The sequence below is a fragment of the Bos grunniens genome, chromosome 5 (assembly GCF_055505025.1).
Source record: "Bos grunniens cultivar Pamir isolate PY7600 chromosome 5, Bosgru_T2T1.0, whole genome shotgun sequence".
NCBI lineage: Eukaryota > Metazoa > Chordata > Mammalia > Artiodactyla > Bovidae > Bos > Bos grunniens.
The window spans coordinates 89037786-89060433 of NC_141169.1; the positions used below are offsets into that span (position 1 = coordinate 89037786).

General features: G+C 39.3%; 1 protein-coding gene across 1 annotated transcript in view; it reads left to right on the plus strand.

The window, feature by feature from the left end:
* ST8SIA1 (ST8 alpha-N-acetyl-neuraminide alpha-2,8-sialyltransferase 1) overlaps positions 1-21494 on the plus strand; it is a 167612-nt gene extending 146118 nt beyond the window's left edge. Inside the window, exon 5 of the mRNA XM_086401798.1 lies at positions 20242-21494. Within this exon, the coding sequence (XP_086257924.1) occupies positions 20242-20728 (487 nt within the window). The 3' untranslated portion in view covers positions 20729-21494. The remainder of the gene's footprint in view (positions 1-20241) is intronic.
* Positions 21495-22648: the final 1154 nt, after the last annotated feature.

The following is a 22648-nucleotide window of genomic DNA, read 5'->3' on the forward strand; positions in this document are numbered from 1 at the left end:
TGTACAGGAGACAGGGATCAAGACCATCCCCATGGAAAAGAAATGCAAAAAAGCAAAATGGCTGTCTGGGGAGGCCTTACAAATAGCTGGGAAAAGAAGAGAAGCGAAAAGCAAAGGAGAAAAGGAAAGATATAAACATCTGAATGCAGAGTTCCAAAGAATAGCAAGAAGAGATAAGAAAGCCTTCTTCAGCGATCAATGCAAGGAAATAGAGGAAAACAACAGAATAGGAAAGACTAGGGATCTCTTCAAGAAAATCAGAGATACCAAAGGAACATTTCATGCAAAGATGGGCTCGATAAAGGACAGAAACTGTATGGACCTAACAGAAGCAGAAGGTATTGAGAAGAGATGGCAAGAATACACAGAAGAACTGTACAAAAAAAATATTCACGACCTAGATAATCACGATGGTGTGATCACTCACACTCACCTAGAGCCAGACATCCTGGAATGTGAAGTCAAGTGGGCCTTAGGAAGCATCACTACGAACAAAGCTAGTGGAGGTGATGGAATTCCAGTTGAGCTATTCCAAATCCTGAAAGATGATGCTGTGAAAGTGCTGCACTCAATATGCCAGCAAATTTGGAAAACTCAGCAGTGGCCACAGGACTGGAAAAGGTCAGTTTTCATTCCAATCCCAAAGAAAGGCAATGCCAAAGAATGCTCAATTGCATTCATTTGCACATTCAGAATGCACAATTGCACTCATCTCACACACTAGTAAAGTAATGCTCAAAATTCTGCAAGCCAGGCTTCAGCAATATGTGAAACGTGAACTTCCTGATGCTCAAGCTGGTTTTAGGAAAGGCAGAGGAACCAGAGATCAAATTGCCAACATCCGCTGGATCATGGAAAAAGCAAGAGAGTTCCAGAAAAGCATCTATTTCTGCTTTATTGCCTATGCCAAAGCCTTTGACTGTGTGGATCACAATAAACTGTGGCAAATTCTTCAAGAGATGGGAATACCAGACCACCTGATCTGCCTCTTGAGAAATTTGTATGCAGGTCAGGAAGCAACAGTTAGAACTGGACATGGAACAACAGCCTGGTTCCAAATAGGAAAAGGAGTACGTCAAGGCTGTATATTGTCACCCTGTTTATTTAATTTATATGCAGACTACATCATGAGAAACCCTGGACTGGAAGAAACACAAGCTGGAATCAAGATTGCCGGGAGAAATATCAATCACCTCAGATATGCAGATGACACCACCCTTATGGCAGAAAGTGAAGAGGAACTCAAAAGCCTCTTGATGAAAGTGAAAGTGGAGAGTGAAAAAGTTGGCTTAAAGCTCAACGTTCAGAAAATGAAAATCATGGCATCTGGTCCCATCACTTCATGGGAAGTAGATGGAGAGACAGTGGAAACAGTGTCAGACTTTATTTTTCTGGGCTCCAAAATCACTACAGATGGTGACTGCAGCCCTGAAATTAAAAGACGCTTACTCCTTGGAAGGAAAGTTATGACCAACCTAGATAGCATATTCAAAAGCAGAGACATTACTTTGCCAACAAAGGTCCATCTAGTCAAGGCTATGGTTTTTCCAGTGGTCATGTATGGCTGTGAGAGTTGGACTGTGAAGAAGGCTGAGCGCCGAAGAACTGATGGTTTTGAACTGTGGTGTTGGCAAAGACTCTTGAGAGTCCCTTGGACTGCAAGGAGATCCAACCAGTCCATTCTGAAGGAGATCAGCCCTGGGACTTCTTTGGAAGGAATGATGCTAAAGCTGAAACTCCAGTACTTTGGCCACCTCATGTGAAGAGTTGACTCATTGGAAAAGACTCTGATGCTGGGAGGGATTGGGGGCAAGAGGAGAAGGGGACGACAGAGGATGAGATGGCTGGATGGCATCACTGACTTGATGGACGTGAGTCTGAGTGAACTCTGGGATTGGTGATGGACAGGGAGGCCTCATGGGGTTGCAAAGAGTCGGACACGACTGAGCGACTAATCTGATCTGATCTGATCTCTGAGTACAATCCTAGTTTGGGAAATGAAAGTGAATGAATATTCTCAGAGTATGAGTGACTTGAGATAAGAAGAAATCAGTTATGGAGGGAAGGAAAGAGATCTGGAAGCAGCTAGAGAAAAATACACTCTTGAAAAAATGTTTGTTTGTTATTAGTTGGTTTTCAGTGAGGAAGACTTGGTCAAGAGCTCATGTGGGTGAAATGGGCCAGTGGGAGGAAATGGATGAAGACAAGGGCAATAAAGAGGGTAACGTGGACCAAATCCATGAGAACGTGAGAAGGAGTATATGCTAGATCATGGGAATGAATTCCAATCAGTGCAGGAAGGATCTGTGTTTCCATCAGGGAAAAGCTACACAGTGTAATTGAAAGAGTGTTAAGTCAAGAGTCAGATTGAGCTGAGCTGAAATCTGGAGCCTACTGTATACATTCCATCTATGAAACTTCGCTGGAATACTTAACCACTCGCTCCTTAGTTTCCTTCATAGCAGAAAACAGACAATGCCCTTTTCATAGAATTACTACAAGGCTTAAGTAGGATAACATGTGTTAAGCAAGCATCTTATGATAGAATTTATTATTTCTGTAATTTGATTATAGGTCTTCCTGTTTCTTATCTGAGACTATCACTAACGTCATAAAAAAGAGACCATATCTACTATGTTTGTTTTTTCATCTGCCTCAAAGGGATTGTAGTTCCATGGTGTCATTGTCATTCAGAATTTTGAATAAGTTTTGAGGGTTGAGCTGTTATCATTGGGTCGGACCTGGTCTGCATAACATTTACTTAGCCATTACTTTTTAGTTAGAAATCCTTTTAAATTGGACACGGACATTCCATTTTCAGATCCACTCCCTCTTGTCTGATTCTTTGTCCCTTTACATATTTTCCTAATTAGCTTGGCCCTGGACATGTGAGTTTTCAACCCATGATCTAGATTGATTTCTACTAAAATAGCTGATGCTGCCGAAAATGGGTATGTTGTTGAATCTCCAGGTAGCGTTTTCTATCTTCATTTCGCATAATCTCTCCTCACCACCTACCACTGTTGACAAACTTCTGAAACTCGTTTCTCTTCTGTTATTGATCCCATTCCTGGTGTCCCCTTACCTCACTGCCCATCATACCTTTTGCTATAATTTCTACCCACATTGCCCACCATTTAAATGCTATGATTTGTCAATATTTTCCTGGGTTAGCACATTGTTCTTCCGGGTGATCCTGTGCCCAGAGTTCAACAGGTTCAAACCTGGGTAATAATCTTTCCCCTCAGACAACCTTCTCCTCTTGTGTTACATATCATTGTAAGAGCCACAAGAACCGAAACCACCGGCACATCTTAGAGGGACAGAAATCTGACAACTGGTACAGAATTCACACTAAATCAGCATGGACACTGCATCGTAGACCTCCACTGCTTACACCACTTTTCAGTGTCCCTTTCAGTCAGCAGGGGCAGCTATTCCTTCCTCTGCTGTAGCTCTGGGGGTAACACCCTCATCATCTTCCTCACAGAGTGATGATTGCTAATTAGTCTCCATTTTTCCTTTTGAGTAAAGTCTCAACCTTGACTGGCAGTGAAGAAGAACTAAAAAGCTTCTTGATAAGGGTGAAAGAGGAGAATGAAAAAGCTGGCTTAAAACTCAACTGAAAAAATACTAAGAGCATGGCATCTAGTCCTATCACTTCATGGCAAATGGAAGGGTAAAATATGGAAACAGTGACAGATTTTATTTTCTTGGGCTCCAAATCACTGCAGACAGTGACTATAGCTATGAGATTAAAAGCTGCTTGCTCCTTGGAAGAAAAGCTATGACCAAACTAGACAGCATATTAAAAAGCAGAGACATCACTTTTCTGACAAAGGCTGGTATAGTCAAAGCTATGGTTTTTCCAATAATCATATACAGATGTGAGAGTTGGACCATAAAGAAGGCTGAGCACCAAAGAACTGATGCTTTTGAAGTGTGGTGCTGAAGTCCCTTAGACTGCAAGGAGATCAAACCAGTTAATCCTAAAGGAAATCAACCCTGAATATTCATTGGAAGGTCTGATGCTAAAGCTGAAGCTCCAATACTTTGGCCACCTGATGGGAAGAGCTGACTCATTGGAAAGATTGGAAAGATGCTTGGAAAGATTGAGGGCAGGGGGAGAAGGGGACAAGAGAGGATGAGATGGTTGAATGGCATCACTGACTCAATGGACATGAATTTGGGCAAACTTCAAAAGATAGTGAAGGACAGGGAAGCCTGGAGTGCTGCAGTCCATGGGGTCGCACAGAGTCAGACACAACTGAAGTGACTTAACATGCACATATGTGCACCACACTAGCTTCAACTCTAGATACTCCCAAGGTGCTAAAACTCTATCATATTAAATTAATTGCACTTCCCAGAACCCCCTCTCTCCCTCTGTTCCTTTGCCCATGCTGCTTTCTCAAGGCAGAAATGCTCTTTTTTTTTTTTCAATTTCATATACATAGCTAACTTCTGCTCAGTCTTCAAAATTCAGTTCAAATATATCCATCTCTTAAAGGCCTGTCCTAAATTTCTCTCTAAGAGGAACATCCTCTAGCAACATCCTCAGTTTAGGTTTGAAAGCTTCACCCTGAAAATATTTTTAAAGTTTGCCTTATTAGGGCATATTTTAATATGTACTGTATATGAAGAGAATAGCTTCTTATTATGTGTTGTTTGCCATCTGGTAAAATATTTCTTGTGGAAAAGACACCCCTGTAGGTTGAGAAGGTCCAGAGGAGGAAGGTATTATAAATTAACAGAAAAATCAGTGTTCATTGACAGAGAAAAAGGAAGCAACAGCTGGTAAACAGCTGCACAGAGATAGAAAAATGACAGCAACTATGAACATAGTAGTTGATCCAAAATATTAAAAAGCAAGTAAATAACACAAGATCTCTTCAAGAAAATTAAAGATACCAAGGGAACATTTCATGCAAAGATGGGCACAATAAAGGACAGAAATGGTAGGGACCTAACAGAAGCAGAAGATATTAAGAAGAAGTGGCAAGAATACACAGAAGAACTGTACAAAAAAGATATTCACGACCCATATAATCATGATGGTGTGATCACTCAGCTAGAGCCAGACACCCTGGAATGTGAAGTCAAGTGGGCCTTAGGAAACATCACTATGAACAAAGCTAGTGGAGGTGATGGAATTCCAGTTGAGCTTTTCCAAATCCTGAAAGATGATGCTGTGAAAGTGCCGCACTCAATATGCCAGCAAATTTGGAAAACTCAGCAGTGGCCACAGGACTGGAAAAGGTCAGTTTTCATCCCAATCCCAAAGAAAGGCAATACCAAAAAATGCTCAAACTACTGCACAATTGCACTCATCTCACACGCTAGTAAAGTAATGCTCAAAATTCTCCAAGCCAGGCTTCAGCAATATGTGAACTGTAAACTTCCAGATGTTCAAACTGGTTTTAGAAAAGACAGAGGAACCAGAGATCAAATTGCCAACATCCACTGGATCATGGAAAAAGCAAGAGTTCCAGAAAAACATCTATTTCTGCTTTCTTGACTATGCCAAAGCCTTTGACTGTGTGGATCACAATAAACTATGGAAAATTCTGAAAGAGATGGGAATACCAGACCACCTGACCTGCATCTTTTTTTTTTTTTAAACTTTACAATATTGTGTTAGTTTTGCCAAATATCGAAATGAATCCACCACAGGTATACATGTTTTCCCCATCCTGAACCCTCCTCCCTCCTCCCTCCCCATACCATCCCTCTGGGTCGTCCCAGTGCACCAGCCCCAAGCATCCAGTATCGTGCATCGAACCTGGACTGGCAACTCATTTCATACATGATATTATACATGTTTCAATGCCATTCTCCCAAATCTTCCCACCCTCTCCCTCTCCCACAGAGTCCATAAGACTGTTCTATACATCAGTGTCTCTTTTGCTGTCACGTACACAGGGTTATTGTTACCATCTTCCTAAATTCCATATATATGCGTTAGTATACTGTATTGGTGTTTTTCTTTCTGGCTTACTTCACTCTTTATAATAGGCTCCAGTTTCATCCACCTCATTAGAACTGATTCAAATGTATTCTTTTTAATGGCTGAGTAATACTCCATTGTGTATATGTACCACTGCTTTCTTATCCATTCATCTGCTGATGGACATCTAGGTTGCTTCCATGTCCTGGCTATTATAAACAGTGCTGCGATGAACATTGGGGTACATGTGTCTCTTTCCCTTCTGGTTTCCTCAGTGTGTATGCCCAGCAGTGGGATTGCTGGATCATAAGGTAGTTTTATTTCCAGTTTTTTAAGGAATCTCCACACTGTTCTCCATAGTGACTGTACTAGTTTGCAGTGTAGGAGGGTTCCCTTTTCTCCACACCCTCTCCAGCATTTATTGCTTGTAGACTTTTGGATCGCAGCCATTCTGACTGGCGTGAAGTGGTACCTCATAGTGGTTTTGATTTGCATTTCTCTGATAATGAGTGATGTTGAGCATCTTTTCATGTGTTTGTTAGCCATCTGTATGTCTTCTTTGGAGAAATGTCTATTTAGTTCTTTGGCCCATTTTTTGATTGGGTCATTTATTTTTCTGGAGTTGAGCTGTAGGAGTTGCTTGTATATTTTTGAGATTAGTTGTTTGTCAGTTGCTTCATTTGCTATTATTTTCTCCCATTCTGAAGGCTGTCTTTTCACCTTGCTTGTAGTTTCCTTTGTTGTGCAGAAGCTTTTAAGTTTAATTAGGTCCCATTTGTTTATTTTTGCTTTTATTTCCAATATTCTGGGAGGTGGGTCATAGAGGATCCTGCTGTGATGTATGTCGGAGAGTGTTTTGCCCATGTTCTTCTCTAGGAGTTTTATAGTTTCTGGTCTTACGTTGAGATTTTTAATCCATTTTGAGTTTATTTTTGTGTATGGTGTTAGAAAGTGGTCTAGTTTCATTCTTTTACAAGTGGTTGACCAGTTTTCCCAGCACCACTTGTTAAAGAGATTGTCTGTAATCCGTTGTATATTCTTGCCTCCTTTGTCAAAGATAAGGTGTCCATATGTGCGTGGATTTGTCTCTGGGCTTTCTATTTTGTTCCATTGATCTATATTTCTGTCTTTGTGCCAGTACCATACTGTCTTGATGACTGTGGCTTTGTAGTAGAGCCTGAAGTCAGGTAGGTTGATTCCTCCAGTTCCATTCTTCTTTCTCAAGATAGCTTTGGCTATTCGAGGTTTTTTGTATTTCCATACAAATTGTGAAATTATTTGTTCTAGCTCTGTGAAGAATACTGTTGGTAGCTTGATAGGGATTGCATTGAATCTATAAATTGCTTTGGGTAGTATACTCATTTTCACTATATTAATTCTTCCAATCCATGAACATGGTATATTTCTCCATCTATTAGTGTCCTCTTTGATTTCTTTCACCAGTGTTTTACAGTTTTCTATATATAGGTCTTTAGTTTGTTTAGGTAGATATATTCCTAAGTATTTTATTCTTTCCGTTGCAATGGTGAATGGAGTTGTTTCCTTAATTTCTCTTTCTGTTTTCTCATTATTAGTGTATAGGAATGCAAGGGATTTATGTGAGTTGATTTTATATTCTGTAACTTTACTATAATCATTGATTATAGTGAATCAACTAATCATTGATTAGTTCTAGTAATCTTCTGGTGGAGTCTTTAGGGTTTTCTATGTAGAGGATCATGTCATCTGCAAATAGTGAGAGTTTTACTTCTTCTTTTCCAATTTGGATTCCTTTTATTTCTTTTTCTGCTCTGATTGCTGTGGCCAAAACTTCCAAAACTATGTTGAATAGTAATGGTGAAAGTGGGCACCCTTGTCTTGTTCCTGACTTTAGAGGAAATGCTTTCAATTTTTCACCATTGAGCATAATGTTTGCTGTGGGTTTGTCATATATAGCTTTTATTATGTTGAGGTATGTTCCTTCTATTCCTGCTTTCTGGAGAGTTTTTTTATCATAAATGGATGTTGAATTTTGTCAAAGGCTTTCTCTGCATCTATTGAGATAATCATATGGCTTTTATTTTTCAATTTGTTAATGTGGTGTATTACATTGATTGATTTGCGGATGTTGAAGAATCCTTGCATCCCTGAGATAAAGCCCACTTGGTCATGGTGTATGATCTTTTTAATGTGTTGTTGGATTCTGATTGCTAGAATTTTGTTAAGGATTTTTGCATCTATGTTCATCAGTGATATTGGCCTGTAGTTTTCTTTTTTGTGGGATCTTTGTCAGGTTTTGGGATTAGGGTGATGGTGGCCTCATAGAATGAGTTTGGAAGTTTACCTTCCTCTGAAATTTTCTGGAAGAGTTTGAGCAGGATAGGTGTTAGCTCTTCTCTAAATTTTTGGTAGAATTCAGCTGTGAAGCTGTCTAGACCTGGCTTTTGTTTGCTGGAAAATTTTTGATTACAGTTTCAATTTCCGTGCTTGTGATGGGTCTGTTAAGATTTTCTATTTCTTCCTGGTCCAGTTTTGGAAAGTTGTACTTTTCTAAGAATTTGTCCATTTCTTCCACGTTGTCCATTTTATTGGCATATAATTGTTGATAGTAATCTCTTATGATCCTTTGTATTTCTGTGTTGTCTGTTGTGATCTCTCCATTTTCATTTCTAATTTTATTGATTTGATTTTTCTCCCTTTGTTTCTTGATGAGTCTGGCTTGAGAAACCTATATGCAGGTCAGGAAGCAACAGATAGAACTGGACATGGAACAACAGACTGGTTCCAAATAGGAAAAGGAGTAAATCAAGGCTGTACATTGTGACCGTACTTATGTAACTTCTATGCAGAGTACATCATGAGAAACGCTGGGCTGGAAGAAGCACAAGCTGGAATCAAGATTGCCGGGAGAAATATCAATAACCTCAGATATGCAGATGACACCACCCTTATGGGAGCCTCTTGATGAAAGTGAAAGAGGAGAGTGAAAAAGTTGGCTTAAAGCTAAACATTCAGAAAAAGAAGATCATGGCATCCAGTCCCATCACTTCATGGCAAATAAATGGGGAAACAGTGGTAACAGTGGCTGACTTTATTATTTTGGGCTTCAAAATCACTGCAGATGGTGATTGCAGCCATTAAATTAAAGTACACTTACTCCTTGGAAGGAAAATTATGACCAACCTAGACAGCATATTAAAAAGCAGAGACATTACTTTGCCAACAAAGGTCCGTTTAGTCAAGGCTATGGTTTTTCCAGTGGTCATGTATGGATGTGAGAGTTGGACTGTGAAGAAAGCTGAGCCCCAAAGAATTGATGCTTTTAAACTGTGGTGTTGGAGAAGACTCGTGAGAGTCCCTTGAACTGCAAGGAGATCCAACCAGTCCATCCTAAAGGAGCTCAGTCCTAGGTGCTCACTGGAAGGACTGATGTTGAAGCTGAAACTCCAATACTTTGGCCACCTGATGCGAAAATCTGACTCATTTGAAAAGACCGTGATGCTGGAAAAGATTGAGGGCAGGAGGAGAAGGGGATGAAAGAGGATGAGATGGCTCGATGGCATCACCGACTCGATGGACATAAGTTTGGGTAAACTCTGGGAGTTGGTGATGGACAGGGAGGCCTGGTGTGCTGCGGTTCATGGGGTCGCAAAGAGTCAGACACGACTGAGCAACTAAACTGAACTGAACTCAATAATACATGATGTAGAACGTCTTTTCATGTGCTTATTTGCCATCTGGTGAATTGTCAAAGTCTTTGGCCTATTTTTTAACTTAGTTGTTTTCTGCTTCTTGTGTTTTAAGAGTTCTTTGTCAGCTGTCTCTTTTGCATATATTTTCTCCCAGGCTATAGCTTGTCTTCTCATTCTCCAGGCATTGTCTTTCACAGAGCAAAAGTTCTTAATTTTTATGAAGTCCAGCTTATCAATTATTTCTTTCATGGATTGTGCCTTGGTGTTTTATTTAAAAAGTCATTGCCATACCCAAAGTCATCTAGATTTTCTGTTCTGTTATCTTCTAGGAGTTTTATAGATTTTCATTTTACAATTAGACTTATGTTGCATTTTGAGTTAATTTTTGTGAAAGGTGTAGTCTGTGTCTAAATTCCTTTTTTTTTTTTTTTTTTGGCATGTAGATGTCCACTTGCTCCAGCACCATTTGTTAAAAAGACTGTCTCTGCTCCACTACCTTTGCTCCTTTGTCAAAGACCTACTGTATTTTTATGAGTCTCTTTCTGGGTTCCCTCTTCTGTTACATTCATCTCTTTATTCTTTTTCCACTTCCACACTATCTTGATTCCTATAGCTTTATAGTAAGACTTGAAGTCAGATAGTGTCAGTCCTCCAACTTCATTCTTTTCTTTCCATATTGTATTCGCTATTCTCAGGCTTTTGCCTCTCCATATAAGCTTTAGAAATAGTTTGTTGATAGCCACAAGAGAACTTGCTGGACTTTTGATTTGAGTTGCATTGAATCTATAAATCAAGTTGGGAAGAATTGACGTCTTGAGAATATTGAGTCTTCTTATTTGTGAACATGTAGTGTCTCTCCATTTACTTAGTTGCCTGATTTTTATTTAGCTCATTAGAGTTTTACAGTTTTCCTCACATAGATTTTGTACATATTTTGATAGGTTTCTGGCTAAGTATTTCATTTTGGGGGTTGCTAGTATAAATTGTATTGTATTTTTTTATTTCAAATCCCACTTGTTATTACTGGTGCATAGGAAAGCAATCCTACAACCTTGCTATAATCACTTATTAGTCCCACCAGCTTCCATTCTTTCAGATTTTCTATATGTGTCATCTGTGAAGACAGTTTTGCTTATTTCTTCCACATCTGTGTACTTTTTACTTACTTCTCGTATCTAATTGTATTAGCAGTGACTTCTAGGATAATGTTGAAAAGTAGTGGTGAGATCCTTGACTTGAAGGTATCCTTGACTTTTTCCTGACGTTAGTGGGGGAGCTTCCAGTTTCTCACCATAAAGTATGATGTTAGGTATAAGGTTTTTTGTAGATATTCTTTATCAAGCTGATGAATTTCACCTCTATCCATGAAGTTTAACTATGGATTTTTAGAAGTTTATCCAGTCTTTTTTGGTTTAAATAAATAATTTTTCAGTTGGTTCTCTTATATATTCTAATAGGTAATTATGTCATCTGTAAAAGTTGACAAATTTCCTTTTAAAATATGTTTTCTATGGCATCTTGTCCCATCACTTCATGGCAAATAGATGGGGAAACAGTGGAAACAGTGTCAGACTTTATTTTTTGGGGCTCCAAAATCACTGCAAATGGTAACTACAGCCATGAAATTAAAAGATGCTTGTTCCTTGGAAGAAAAGCTATGACCAACCTAGACAGCATATTAAAAAGCAGATTGCCAACAAAGGTCCATCTAGTCAAAGCTATGGTTTTTCCAGTAGTCAGGTATGGATGTGAGAGTTGGACTATAAAGAAAGCCGAGTGCCGAAGAGTTGATGCTTTTGAACTGTGGTGTTGGAGAAGACTCTTGAGAGTCCCTTGGACTGCAAGGAGATGCAACCTGTCCATCCTAAAGGAAATCAGTCCTGAATGTTCATTGGAAGGACTTATGCTGAAGCTGAAACCCCAATACTTTGGCCACCTAATGTGAAGAACTGACTCATTGGAAAAGATCCTGATGCTGGGGAAGATAGAATGCGAGAAGAAGGGGACAGCAGAGGATGAGATGGTTGGATGGCATCATTGACTCGATGGACATGAGTTCGAGTAAGATCTGGGAGTTGGTATTGGACAGGGAAACCTGGCGTGTTGTAGTCCATGGTGTCGCAAAGAGTCAGACACAACTGACCAACTGAACTGATTGAACTGATGTGTATTTTTATTGTTGACTTCTCATTTTATTACATTTTTGATCAGATGATCTGGACTGAATGGTGGTAATTATTTTAATATATTTGTGTATACATATATATCATACTATATGTTTTCTTTTCTGACATAATATCTGATCATTTTAGAAAGTTTCTGTTCATGTTTAAAAATAATAGACAGTTTAAAATTAAAGAATTATGAACGTGAATTTGTGAATATCTATCTGAATTTTAATTAGTTTTGCTATGTGTATATTTGAAACTATCTGGTTAGGTGCATAAAGTTCCTTGACTATTACTCTTTTGGGTGGTATTGTTCTTTGGATTAATATACATTCATTTATGTTTTTAAAACTTATTTTATTGAAGTACAGTTGATTTACAGTCTTGTGTTAATTTTTGCTATACAGCAGAGTGATTCGGTTGCACACATATATATTCTTTACTTCATATTTTTATGATTTAAAAACTTTAGATTCTAATTTTACCAAAATGTGTATACAGTTTTCAAGATCAAATGATATGACAAAGCTTCATACAGAAAGCAGCAGTCTCCTGTCATATACTCTCTCAAAAAATGTTCCAAAGCCTTCAGCTTCTCTAGCTGATTTTTCTCTTCTCACATTTTAAAGCCACATGATTAATTGTAATTTAAAATTTTTTCCATTTACCTATTGATTTCTTGTGGAAAATTAAGATTTTTCCTCTTAAAGTGCTCCTCACAGCACCGCTCCCCACCTCATACACTTATACTTTCCTGATCTCTCAATCCAGATACATCACAATCAGATCAATGGTCAGTGCCTACCTTAGTGTCTAAGTCCTGTTCGCATCTGAGACCAAAAAAAAAAAAAAATCTATTACAAATATTTAATATTTGGTTCAACTTTTAATGATACTTCCCTGATAGCTCAGTTGGTAAAGAATCCGCCTACAATGCAGGAGACCCCGGTTTGATTCCTGGGTCGGGAAGATCTGCTGGAGAAGGGATAGGCTACCCACTCCAGCATTCTTGGGCTTCCCTTGTGGCTCATCTAGTAAAGAATCTGCCTACAATGTGCTAGACCAGGGCTTGATCCCTGGGTTGGGAAGATCCCCTGGAGAAGGGAAAGACTACCCACTCCAGTATTCTAGCCTGGAGAATTCCATGGACTGTATAGTCAATGGGGTCACAAAAAGTCTGACATGACTGAGTGACTTTCACTTTCAACTTTTTTAATATTTCCCCAAAGTGAATAAGGACTTTTGATGCAACAGTCACTAATTCATCTCCAGACTCTCATTAGAGCTGCAAATCTTCTTTCATTACTGCCAGCATGTAATCTATCAGGGGCTCTTTTTTACTGTTGAGACATCCTTTTAGAAACTTTTCTCTCACTAGAATCTGATTGATGGCTTTCTCAGCCTGCTGTGTACGCTGACTTTCTGGGGCTTTCCTTTACCAGAATCCATCTGTTATTATGTATGTTAATTACCAGTAGCTCTTTCTTTCTACCTAAATGATCTCTTTCATTTTACAGCATCCCAATCTTAGTTCATAGGTGTGATAATTATTACTATTTCTAAACAAATTATGGACTTCCAAGAGTCTTCTGATCTTGGCCTTTTCTGAGTTCTTTTTTTCTTCCATTCTGTTCTCTAACCCTCATACTGAAGACTTCCCTTCAGCATCTTCTCATCCTGAGTATCTGTTCTTGTTTGGAGCTCAGTGAGAGACTGGACCTGTCAACAAGTGGGCTTCACTTTCAGTTGAAAAAAAAGTGGCAAGGTGGCTTTCTCTTGGGTGACTCTCAGATGTCATAATATATAGATCTCTCTCTTGACCCATCAGCGTCAAGCCTGGTATAAGCCTGGCTGCCAATATTGTATGAGTTGAAAAGAAGCCTCTGTTTCCCATAGGCTGAGCCAGCTGTCACCTATGCACACAGCCACTGCCCTTCCCTGGAGATCGACACTCCCTCCTCACTAAACACAGTGATAATTGGCCAGTGCAGGATTTTAGGGTTCAATGCATCTGCATGTCCCTGCTGCTCCATAATCTGAATAATAACCTTGTTGATTGTTCCAAGACACCTACATTCTCCAGGGTCTCCTGCCTTAAGGCATAGGGCACAGCTAACTTTTAGACCAATACTTGGCAAATTAGTTTATGTTCTGCTTTTTTTATGTAAGCGTTCTGTTTTCAGAAGTATTCCAGATGTGGGAATTCACTGAAGGTTTGCTTTCTTTTTTCTTTTTTTTTTTAGAATAAATATAGATTTTTAAAATGTCTTTTCTCTCATTTCTAGAGATTTGCTGTAGGAGAGGAGAGCTGGACCTTTAATCTTCCTTGATTCTATTCAGTTTGCATCTTGACTGGCAACCTGAAGCTGAATATTTTATGAATTTCAGTTCAGATTTTCTGTTTTTGTCCATTTTCATGTTGGTGGCTTCCCTAGTGGCTTCAGACAGTAAAAAAAAATCCGCCTGCAATGCTGGAAACCGAGGTTCGATCCCTAGGTCAGAAGGTTCCCCTAGAGAAGGGGATGGCTATCCAATTCAGTATTCTTGCCTGGAGATTCCATGGACAGAGGAGACTGGTGGTCTATAGTTCTTGGGGTCGCAAAGAGTTGGACATGACTGAGCTACTTTCTTTCTTAGTGTTTCACACTTTCTTTCATACTTTCTTTCATAATGTTATCAACATTAACATTCTGTTTGTCATGTTGGCTGAACATATTTTTTGGAGTCATTCCCTCTTTTATTTCATTTATCTTATTTTTCATGGCAATGAAATTTCACATCTCAACATAATTTTGTCAGTATTTTTCTTTGGAAAAAGTACTTTGTAAATGATAAGATTTTGATTGTTTTCTTTAGTTTTAGTTGTATTCTTTAATATAGACTTTAAATATTTATCCTATCTTTTTTTTTTTTTGAAATTTTCTTGTCAAGTACAAATATGTTTCCCCTCAAATTTCCAAACTGTTAACTATTTATCTTGACATAAGAAGGAGAAGGAAATGGCAACCCACTCCAGTATTCTGGCCTGGAGAATCCTATGGACAGAAGAGCCTAGCAAGCCCTAGTCCTTGGGATTGCAAAGAGTCGAACATGACTGAGTGACTAACACTTTATCTTGATATTGTCTATTAATTAATTTTAAAAATTTCATCAACTTTCTACTACCACATATTAAATTCATTTGTCAAATGTGCTGTATTTCTGTGCTTTGTGTTGTGTTTTTCTACTACATGTCCATATTCATGATATATTAATCATTTCTATGCTTAATGATTTATTGACTGGTCAGTTTCATTTTTCTTATTTTTCAGTTGTTATTTAATAGTTTTCCATTCATACAGTATACAGCAATTCTGAGCTATTCTGAAGAATGAGGTAGATAAAAATAATAAAATACATAGGTTCTTTTTAACCACACCAATAAAATTGGGAGTATAGTACATTCAAGATGTGTGTTTCTTTTCAAGGTTAAAACTCAAGGAAGGAAGACTGCCTTCTTTGTGAATAATCAGTCAGCTTTAAGACAGGGAACACAAACTCAATTGCCCTGATTTTATTGGAGCTGTCTGTTATTCTCTTTAGTATGTAGTCTACTACAAAAATAGGGATAAGTTGCAACTGCCAACAGAACCCTATGGAATACAAACCATTCTGTACAGCAATGAGGAGGGAATGCAAGCATGAAGGAGAACAAGCAGGAGTATACGTACTGCTCTAGAATGTTGATGATGAAATGAGAGGACTAGAGGGTAGCTCTTGGAACAGCCTGGGCATACAATGAATTTTCTTGTATTAAGTTAGAACCATGTTTAGTAGATAAAAGGGAATGATTCAATAGAGATGGAGAGTTTGACTGTTTTCACACCCCCGCACTAGGGGGTGTGAAACAGCCTGTTTCACAATTTCTAAGAGAAACTTCTTCCTCTTAGAAAAGCAACAAGGATGAAATTAGAAGATGTAAAGAAAGAGATGCCCATAGATGTGTACAGAGAGTTAGATAACTTACATTGATGGTGTTGATCTTCTGAATAACTGTAGCCTCTGACGTCTGCATCAGAATCAGCAGGGAGGGCTGGATAAAAATTCACCTCCCTGTGTGACCGTCATCAAAGTCTAGGAATCTGTGATACAAGTTATTCTAACTAAAGTTGGAGAACCAAAGTTCAAATTAAGTTGGAGGTAATTTGCAGGATATGTCTATATGATCAGGAAAGCATTGGTGAGCAGCAGATATGGGTGGGCAATGGAGAGAAAAAAAGAATATTAGACAGAGCCTATGGAAGTTGGAAGTAGGCATTTGTGTTGAAGAGGCTGGCCCAGTTCCACGGTAGGGATCAGTGTGCTTCCATGGCTTCTTATAGGTTAAAGTAATCACACCTAAAAACCTGTTATCACTTCTCTATTTGTCATGGCCCAGGAAAAGTTACTAAGGCAGGCTGCTGAATCAAGGACATGAAGAAAACCTGAGCAATTTCCTTTCCTATGGGATTGAGAGACCCACCTTTCTTGGCAGGCAGAGTTCATAACACTGATTGCAACATAAAATCCTGTGGATTTGTGTATTCAGAATTTCAGTTTCACTTATTTCTGATGAGCCCTGCCAACCCGTCAGACCAGACTTTCCTCTGCTGATATGGCTCAGTTCCATTCTCAGATGCTGCTGCTTTTTTTTTCTCTTTTATAATTTCATATATTTATTATACTTGACACCTTTTCTGCATATATGTATGTCTTGACTTCTGTATACATGTGCACTACCTCATTTTCTCTGATAGCTACATATTATTCCCTAATTAGTTTTTCTTTTTAATTAATTAATTTATTTTAATTAGAGGCTAATTACTTTACAATATTGTGGTGGTTTTAACCATACACTGACATGAAGCTTTTTGCATTTCTTTTCCATGGGGATGGTCTTTATCCCTGTCTCCTGTACAATGTCATGAACCTTGTCCATAGTTTATCAGGCACTGTCTATCAGATCTAGTCCCTTAAATCTATTTCTCACTTCCACTATATAATCATAAGGGATTTGATTTAGGTCATACGTGAATGGTCTAGTGGTTTTCCCCACTTTCTTCAATTTAAGTCTGAGGAGGCCTTACAAATAGCTGTGAAAAGAAGAGAATCCAAAAGCAAAGGAAAAAGGGAAAGATATAAGCATCTGAATGCAGAGTTCCAAAGAATAGCAAGAAGAGATAAGAAAGCCTTCCTCAGCAATCAGTGCAAAGAAATAGAGGAAAACAACAGAAAGGAAAAGACTAGAGATCTCTTCAAGAAAATTAGAGATACCAAGGGAACATTTCATGCAAAGATGGGCTCAATAAAGGACAGAAATGGTAGGGACCTAACAGAAGCAGAAGATATGAAGAAGAGGTGGCAAGAATACACAGAAGAACTGTACAAAAAAGAGCTTCACAACCCAGATAATCACGATGGTGTGATCACTGACCTAGAGCCAGACATCCTGGAATGTGAAGTCAAGTGGGCCTTAGGAAGCATCACTACAAACAAAGCTAGTGGAGGTGATGGAATTCCAGTTGAGCTATTTCAAATCCTAAAAGATGATGCTGTGAAAGTGCTGCACTCAATATGCCAGCAAATTTGGAAAACTTAGCAGTGGCCACAGGACTGGAAAAGGTCAGTTTTCATTCCAATCCCAAAGAAAGGCAGTGCCGAAGAATGCTTCAACTACCACACAATTGCACTCATCTCACATGCTAGTAAAGTAATGCTCAAAATTCTCCAAGTCAGGCTTCAGCAGTACATGAACCGTGAACTTCCAGATGTTCAAGCTGGTTTTAGGAAAGGCAGAGGAACCAGAGATCAAATTGCCAACATCCGCTGGATCATGGAAAAAGCAAGAGAGTTCCAGAAAAACATCTATTTCTGCTTAATTGACTATGCCAAAACCTTTGACTGTGTGGATCACAATAAACTGTGTAAAATTATGAAAGAGATGGGAATACCAGAGCACCTGACCTGCCTCTTGAGAAACCTATATGCATGTCAGGAAGCAACAGTTAGAACTGGACATGGAACAACAGACTGGTTCCAAATAAGAAAAGGAGTATGTCAAGGCTGTATATTGTGACCCTACTTATTTAATTTATATGCAGAGTACATCATGAGAAACGCTGGGCTGGAAGAAGCACAAGCTGGAATCAAGATTGCCGGGAGAAATATCAATAACCTCAGATATGCAGATGACACCACCCGTACAGCAGAAAGCAAAGAAGAACTAACGAGCCTCTTGATGAAAGTGAAAGAGGAGAGTGAAAAAGTTGGCTTAAAGTTCAACATTCAGAAAACTAAGATCATGGCATCCAGTCCCATCACTTCACGGGAAATAGATGGGAAAACAGTGGAAATAGTGTCAGACTTTCTTTTTTTGGGCTCCAAAATCACTGCAGATGGTGACTGCAGCCATGAAATTAAAAGATGCTTACTCCTTGGAAGGAAAGTTGTGACCAACCTAGATAGTATATTGAAAAGCAGAGATACTTCTTTGCCAACAAAGGTCCATCTAGTCAAGGCTATGGTTTTTCCAGTAGTCATGTATGGATGTGAGAGTTGGACTGTGAAGAAAGCTGAGTGCCGAAGAGTTGATGCTTTTGAACTGTGGTGTTGGAGAAGACTCTTGAGAGTCCCCTGGACTGCAAGGAGATCCAACCGGTCCATCCTAAAGGAGATCAGTCCTGGGTGTTCATTGGAAGGAATGATGCTGAAGCTGAAACTCCAATACTTTGACCACCTCATGTGAAGAGTTGACTCGTTGGAAAAGACCCTGATGCTAGGAGGGATTGGGGGCAGGAGAAGAAGTGGACGACAGAGGATGAGATGGCTGGATGGCATCACTGACTCGATGGACATGAGTTTGAGTGAAATCCAGGAGTTGGTGATGGACAGGGAGGCCTTGCGTGCTGTGATTCACAGGGTCGCAAAGAGTCGGACATGACTGAACAACTGAACTGACATGAATCAGCCATGGGTGTACATGTGTCCTCCCATCCTGAACCCCCATCCCGGCTCCCTCTCCACCTCATCAGATGCTGCTTCTTTACCTGCATGTAACCTGAGACAAATGACTTCCATGTGGAAGAAGAAGAAGTTGCAAGGTCTTCCTCTCACTCTCTGTCTTTTTTCATTTGATCTACATCAGCAGTCCCTTAACTGGTCTCCAGGCCATCAGCTTCTTCCTTCCCCAGATCACCAGAGTCAGCTTTCTTGACAAAGACTGAGAGCTAAACAAATGATGGAATATTTGTAATCCAGGTAGTAAAGTGCTGTGCATACTCACTTCTGTGAAGGTTCCCCATCATCAGAGTGCAGTCCAAACAAATGAGAGACACACAAGGGTTTCTGCAACACACCTCATCTTCTGCCACTGCCTCCTCCAGTCATCCCTGCCTCGCTCATTCCAGAGACACAGAATCTCTATCACAGGATCTTTATCATTGCTTCAGGACTCTGTGCACCCTTGCAATTGGTATCTTTTATAGTCTCGTGGTTATTCTTCTTTTGTTCCCCTAAGGAAATGTATTTAAGTGCCATCCCCTCAATGTAGCTCTTTTTGGAACCCACTCTCCCAAGGCAGAATTATTTTTTCATCTGTATTCCATAGTAATTTATATAACTGTCAACTGTTTGTCTTAGAACATTAAAGTTATTATATTAAGTGCTTAATATATAATGTTAATGTAATATTATTATATTATATTAATGTGCTCAGTTATATTTTTGTTTCTAAAACTGGACTTGAATTTCTTTAGATCAAAAATTTTACTTCCCCAATGCCTGACACATAGGATGTCCACCATAAGTTTTAACTGAGTACATTTCAGTCAAAAATCCTCCTATATAATCCAAATTGAAAGAACATAGAAAAGTAGAGTTCTTTGGAGCTAGCAATGTGAGCAGCTCTCAGCAACCTTGTTTAATAGAAACAAGTCTTTCTTTTTCCATATATTATTATAGTTGTAGCATTCATTGATAAAGCTTCGTACCTGTAGAATCAGAGCATTTCAGTAGGAAGAATATCTCTGAAATGGTTCTTTTGATTTGCAGATGAAGAAAAAAGTCCTGTGTTTATGTCTGCCCCACAGGTAGCTTTTATCAAGTCTATTCAACAACCAACAACCTTTGTGAATTCATGAGTATTATATCATTTTTATATTCCAGGCAAGTAAATTCTAAAAGAGAACAGCATGTGCGATGCATTTCAGTTCAAACAGAATCTCATTAAGAAATCTTAACCTAAGATGTTGGGGTGGGGGAAAGCCAGGCTACTTGATGAGAGATAATTGGTAAGTTCAAGGTGGGTTTTAAATCAAGAGAAGTGCTTTTTATGTTTTTTGCAGAGATGACATGCCTATCAGGGCATCAGAAGAACTGTAGAGTGGGTATTGATGAGTTACTTTTCCCCGGGTTTAATTGAGCCTCTTCTCTTTGATAGGTTTCAGAACCTGCTGTGGTCCAGAAAGACGTTTGTGGACCACATGAAGGTCTATAACCACAGTTACATCTACATGCCTGCCTTTTCTATGAAGACGGGAACAGAGCCATCCCTCCGGGTTTATTACACACTGTCAGATGTTGGTGCCAATCAGACAGTGCTCTTTGCCAACCCCAACTTTCTGCGTAGCATTGGGAAGTTCTGGAAAAGTAGGGGAATTCACGCCAAGCGCCTGTCCACAGGACTCTTTCTGGTGAGCGCAGCCCTGGGCCTCTGTGAAGAGGTGGCCATCTATGGCTTCTGGCCCTTCTCGGTGAATATGCATGAACAGCCCATCAGCCACCACTACTATGATAATGTCCTGCCCTTTTCTGGCTTTCATGCCATGCCGGAGGAATTTCTTCAACTCTGGTATCTTCATAAAATTGGTGCACTGAGAATGCAGTTAGACCCATGTGAGGACAACTCGCTCCAGCCCACTTCCTAGGGACTGTGGAAAAAGAAAGGACTGAGCCAGGGTATTTTTGTTAGGTTTTCTACGTAACTTCAAAAGGAAATGATCAGGTCATTTCATGGATTTGCATGGACAACTTGGAAAAAAATGACAACAGAAACCCAAGGGAAACTCTACTTTGACTATGGCTTGGAAGACAAAAAAAGAAGTGAACCATCCCATGAAATATTTGGCACATGGTGGATTTGCAACTAGTAATATGCTGATGAAGTGATGTTGGTAAAGCACATTTACATGAGAAGGTACAGTTCACAAACTAGTCAAAACTAGTTATTGAAGCTGAGGAATTAAGGTAGATTAAGTGAAATGCCAGAGTAGAAGTGTTACTGGTTATCAACCTGAACTGACTTAGTTTAAAAAAAAAAAAAAAAAAGCTATCTTAATCAGACTAACATTAGAACTATAGGTTTTTAAAAAATTCTTATTTAATTTTGCCCTATTTAAGGGCAGTGAGTAGGTGATGGGGTACATTTTTAAAAAATCCCTTACTGAGTAATATGGATACAAAACACTACAGCTGATAATTGTAATTTGTTGAACCAAGTCTTTGTTAACTAGAGTTCCCCTCCCTTCCATTTAAAAAATTGTTAAATAAGAATTACTTCCTCCCCTTTTGTCAAGTCCACTTAGACAATGTGAAACATTGTTGAATTTAGATTGTGTTGATTCATTGTCAGGAGGACAAATCACTTTCCCTCCTCAGAATTTAGGGCATAAACTCAGTTTTAGGTCTGCATTATGCAAGCCTATTTGCATTATTATTGTGTGTGCTCAGTTGCTCAGTTGTGTCCTACTCTCTGTGACCCCATGGACCATAGCCTGCCAGACTTCTCTGTCCATGGGATTTGGAGTGGGTTGTCATTTCCTATTTCACAGGATCTTCCTGACCCAGGGACCGAAACCCATATGTCTTGCTTATTATTTTAGTGCAAAAAACTAGAAATACAAGTGCATTATTTGTTTGCAAATTGGCATAATTATCTTCATAATTTAATATTCGGAGATGAAGTAAAGCACAATGACATCAAGCTTAGTCTCTGGAAGACAGACTGGAAGATACTCCCTTTTCTTTCTGCCATGGTAAATAGGTTCTCTCCAAGATGAAGCATATGCATGCACAGATAAAAGCATGCATAGACTCATGTACACTCATACACACACTCAGACAAAGCTAATTCCTGTGCAGCTATGAAAGCGGAACCCATATGACCTGGGATGGCAGAAATCTGTAACTCGTGTTGGAGAGCTATGAATGCATTACGTGCTACCTACCACACCTTGCTACAAGACAAACCAGCTTACTGGTTGCTGCTCTGATGCTCATACCAGCATGAGATGTGAGCCTTAGCCCCAAATCATTCCAAATGAACAGAACTGTTTTAGTGTATGTGACTCCCCCCCACCAACATCTCATGAGTAAATCCTGTGTCACATGCAGTCATCAACACATGGTTCACAGCAGTACAGGGATGTGAGTTAGTAGTTGTTGATTCCCTTAGTAACAGGTAGGACAGCTTAGAAGGCTTGCTACCTCAGCTTTGACACACTGCACACAAACTCTGTGGACAGTTTACAGGCAGCCAGATGTGTTTACATACAGAGAAAGGTAAAAGAAACCTCACATGGTCTTTGTGTTTGGGAATATCTTAATCTAAAAGGAGACAGTACATATCACTAACTTGATTCTTTGAAGTGTCACCAAAATGTAGGTAAACTGTACCCAAAAGTTCTGCTTCATTTTCCATGAAAAAGACGTAGTATACAATGTAGACCAAACCAGGTGGCAGTTTTGGGGTGGATTCATTTAAATAATACCGAGATAACAAAGCCCTTGGGAAAATTCTACATCATTGGGATGTGGTGGTGCTCAGTCGCTCAGTCGTGTCCGACTCC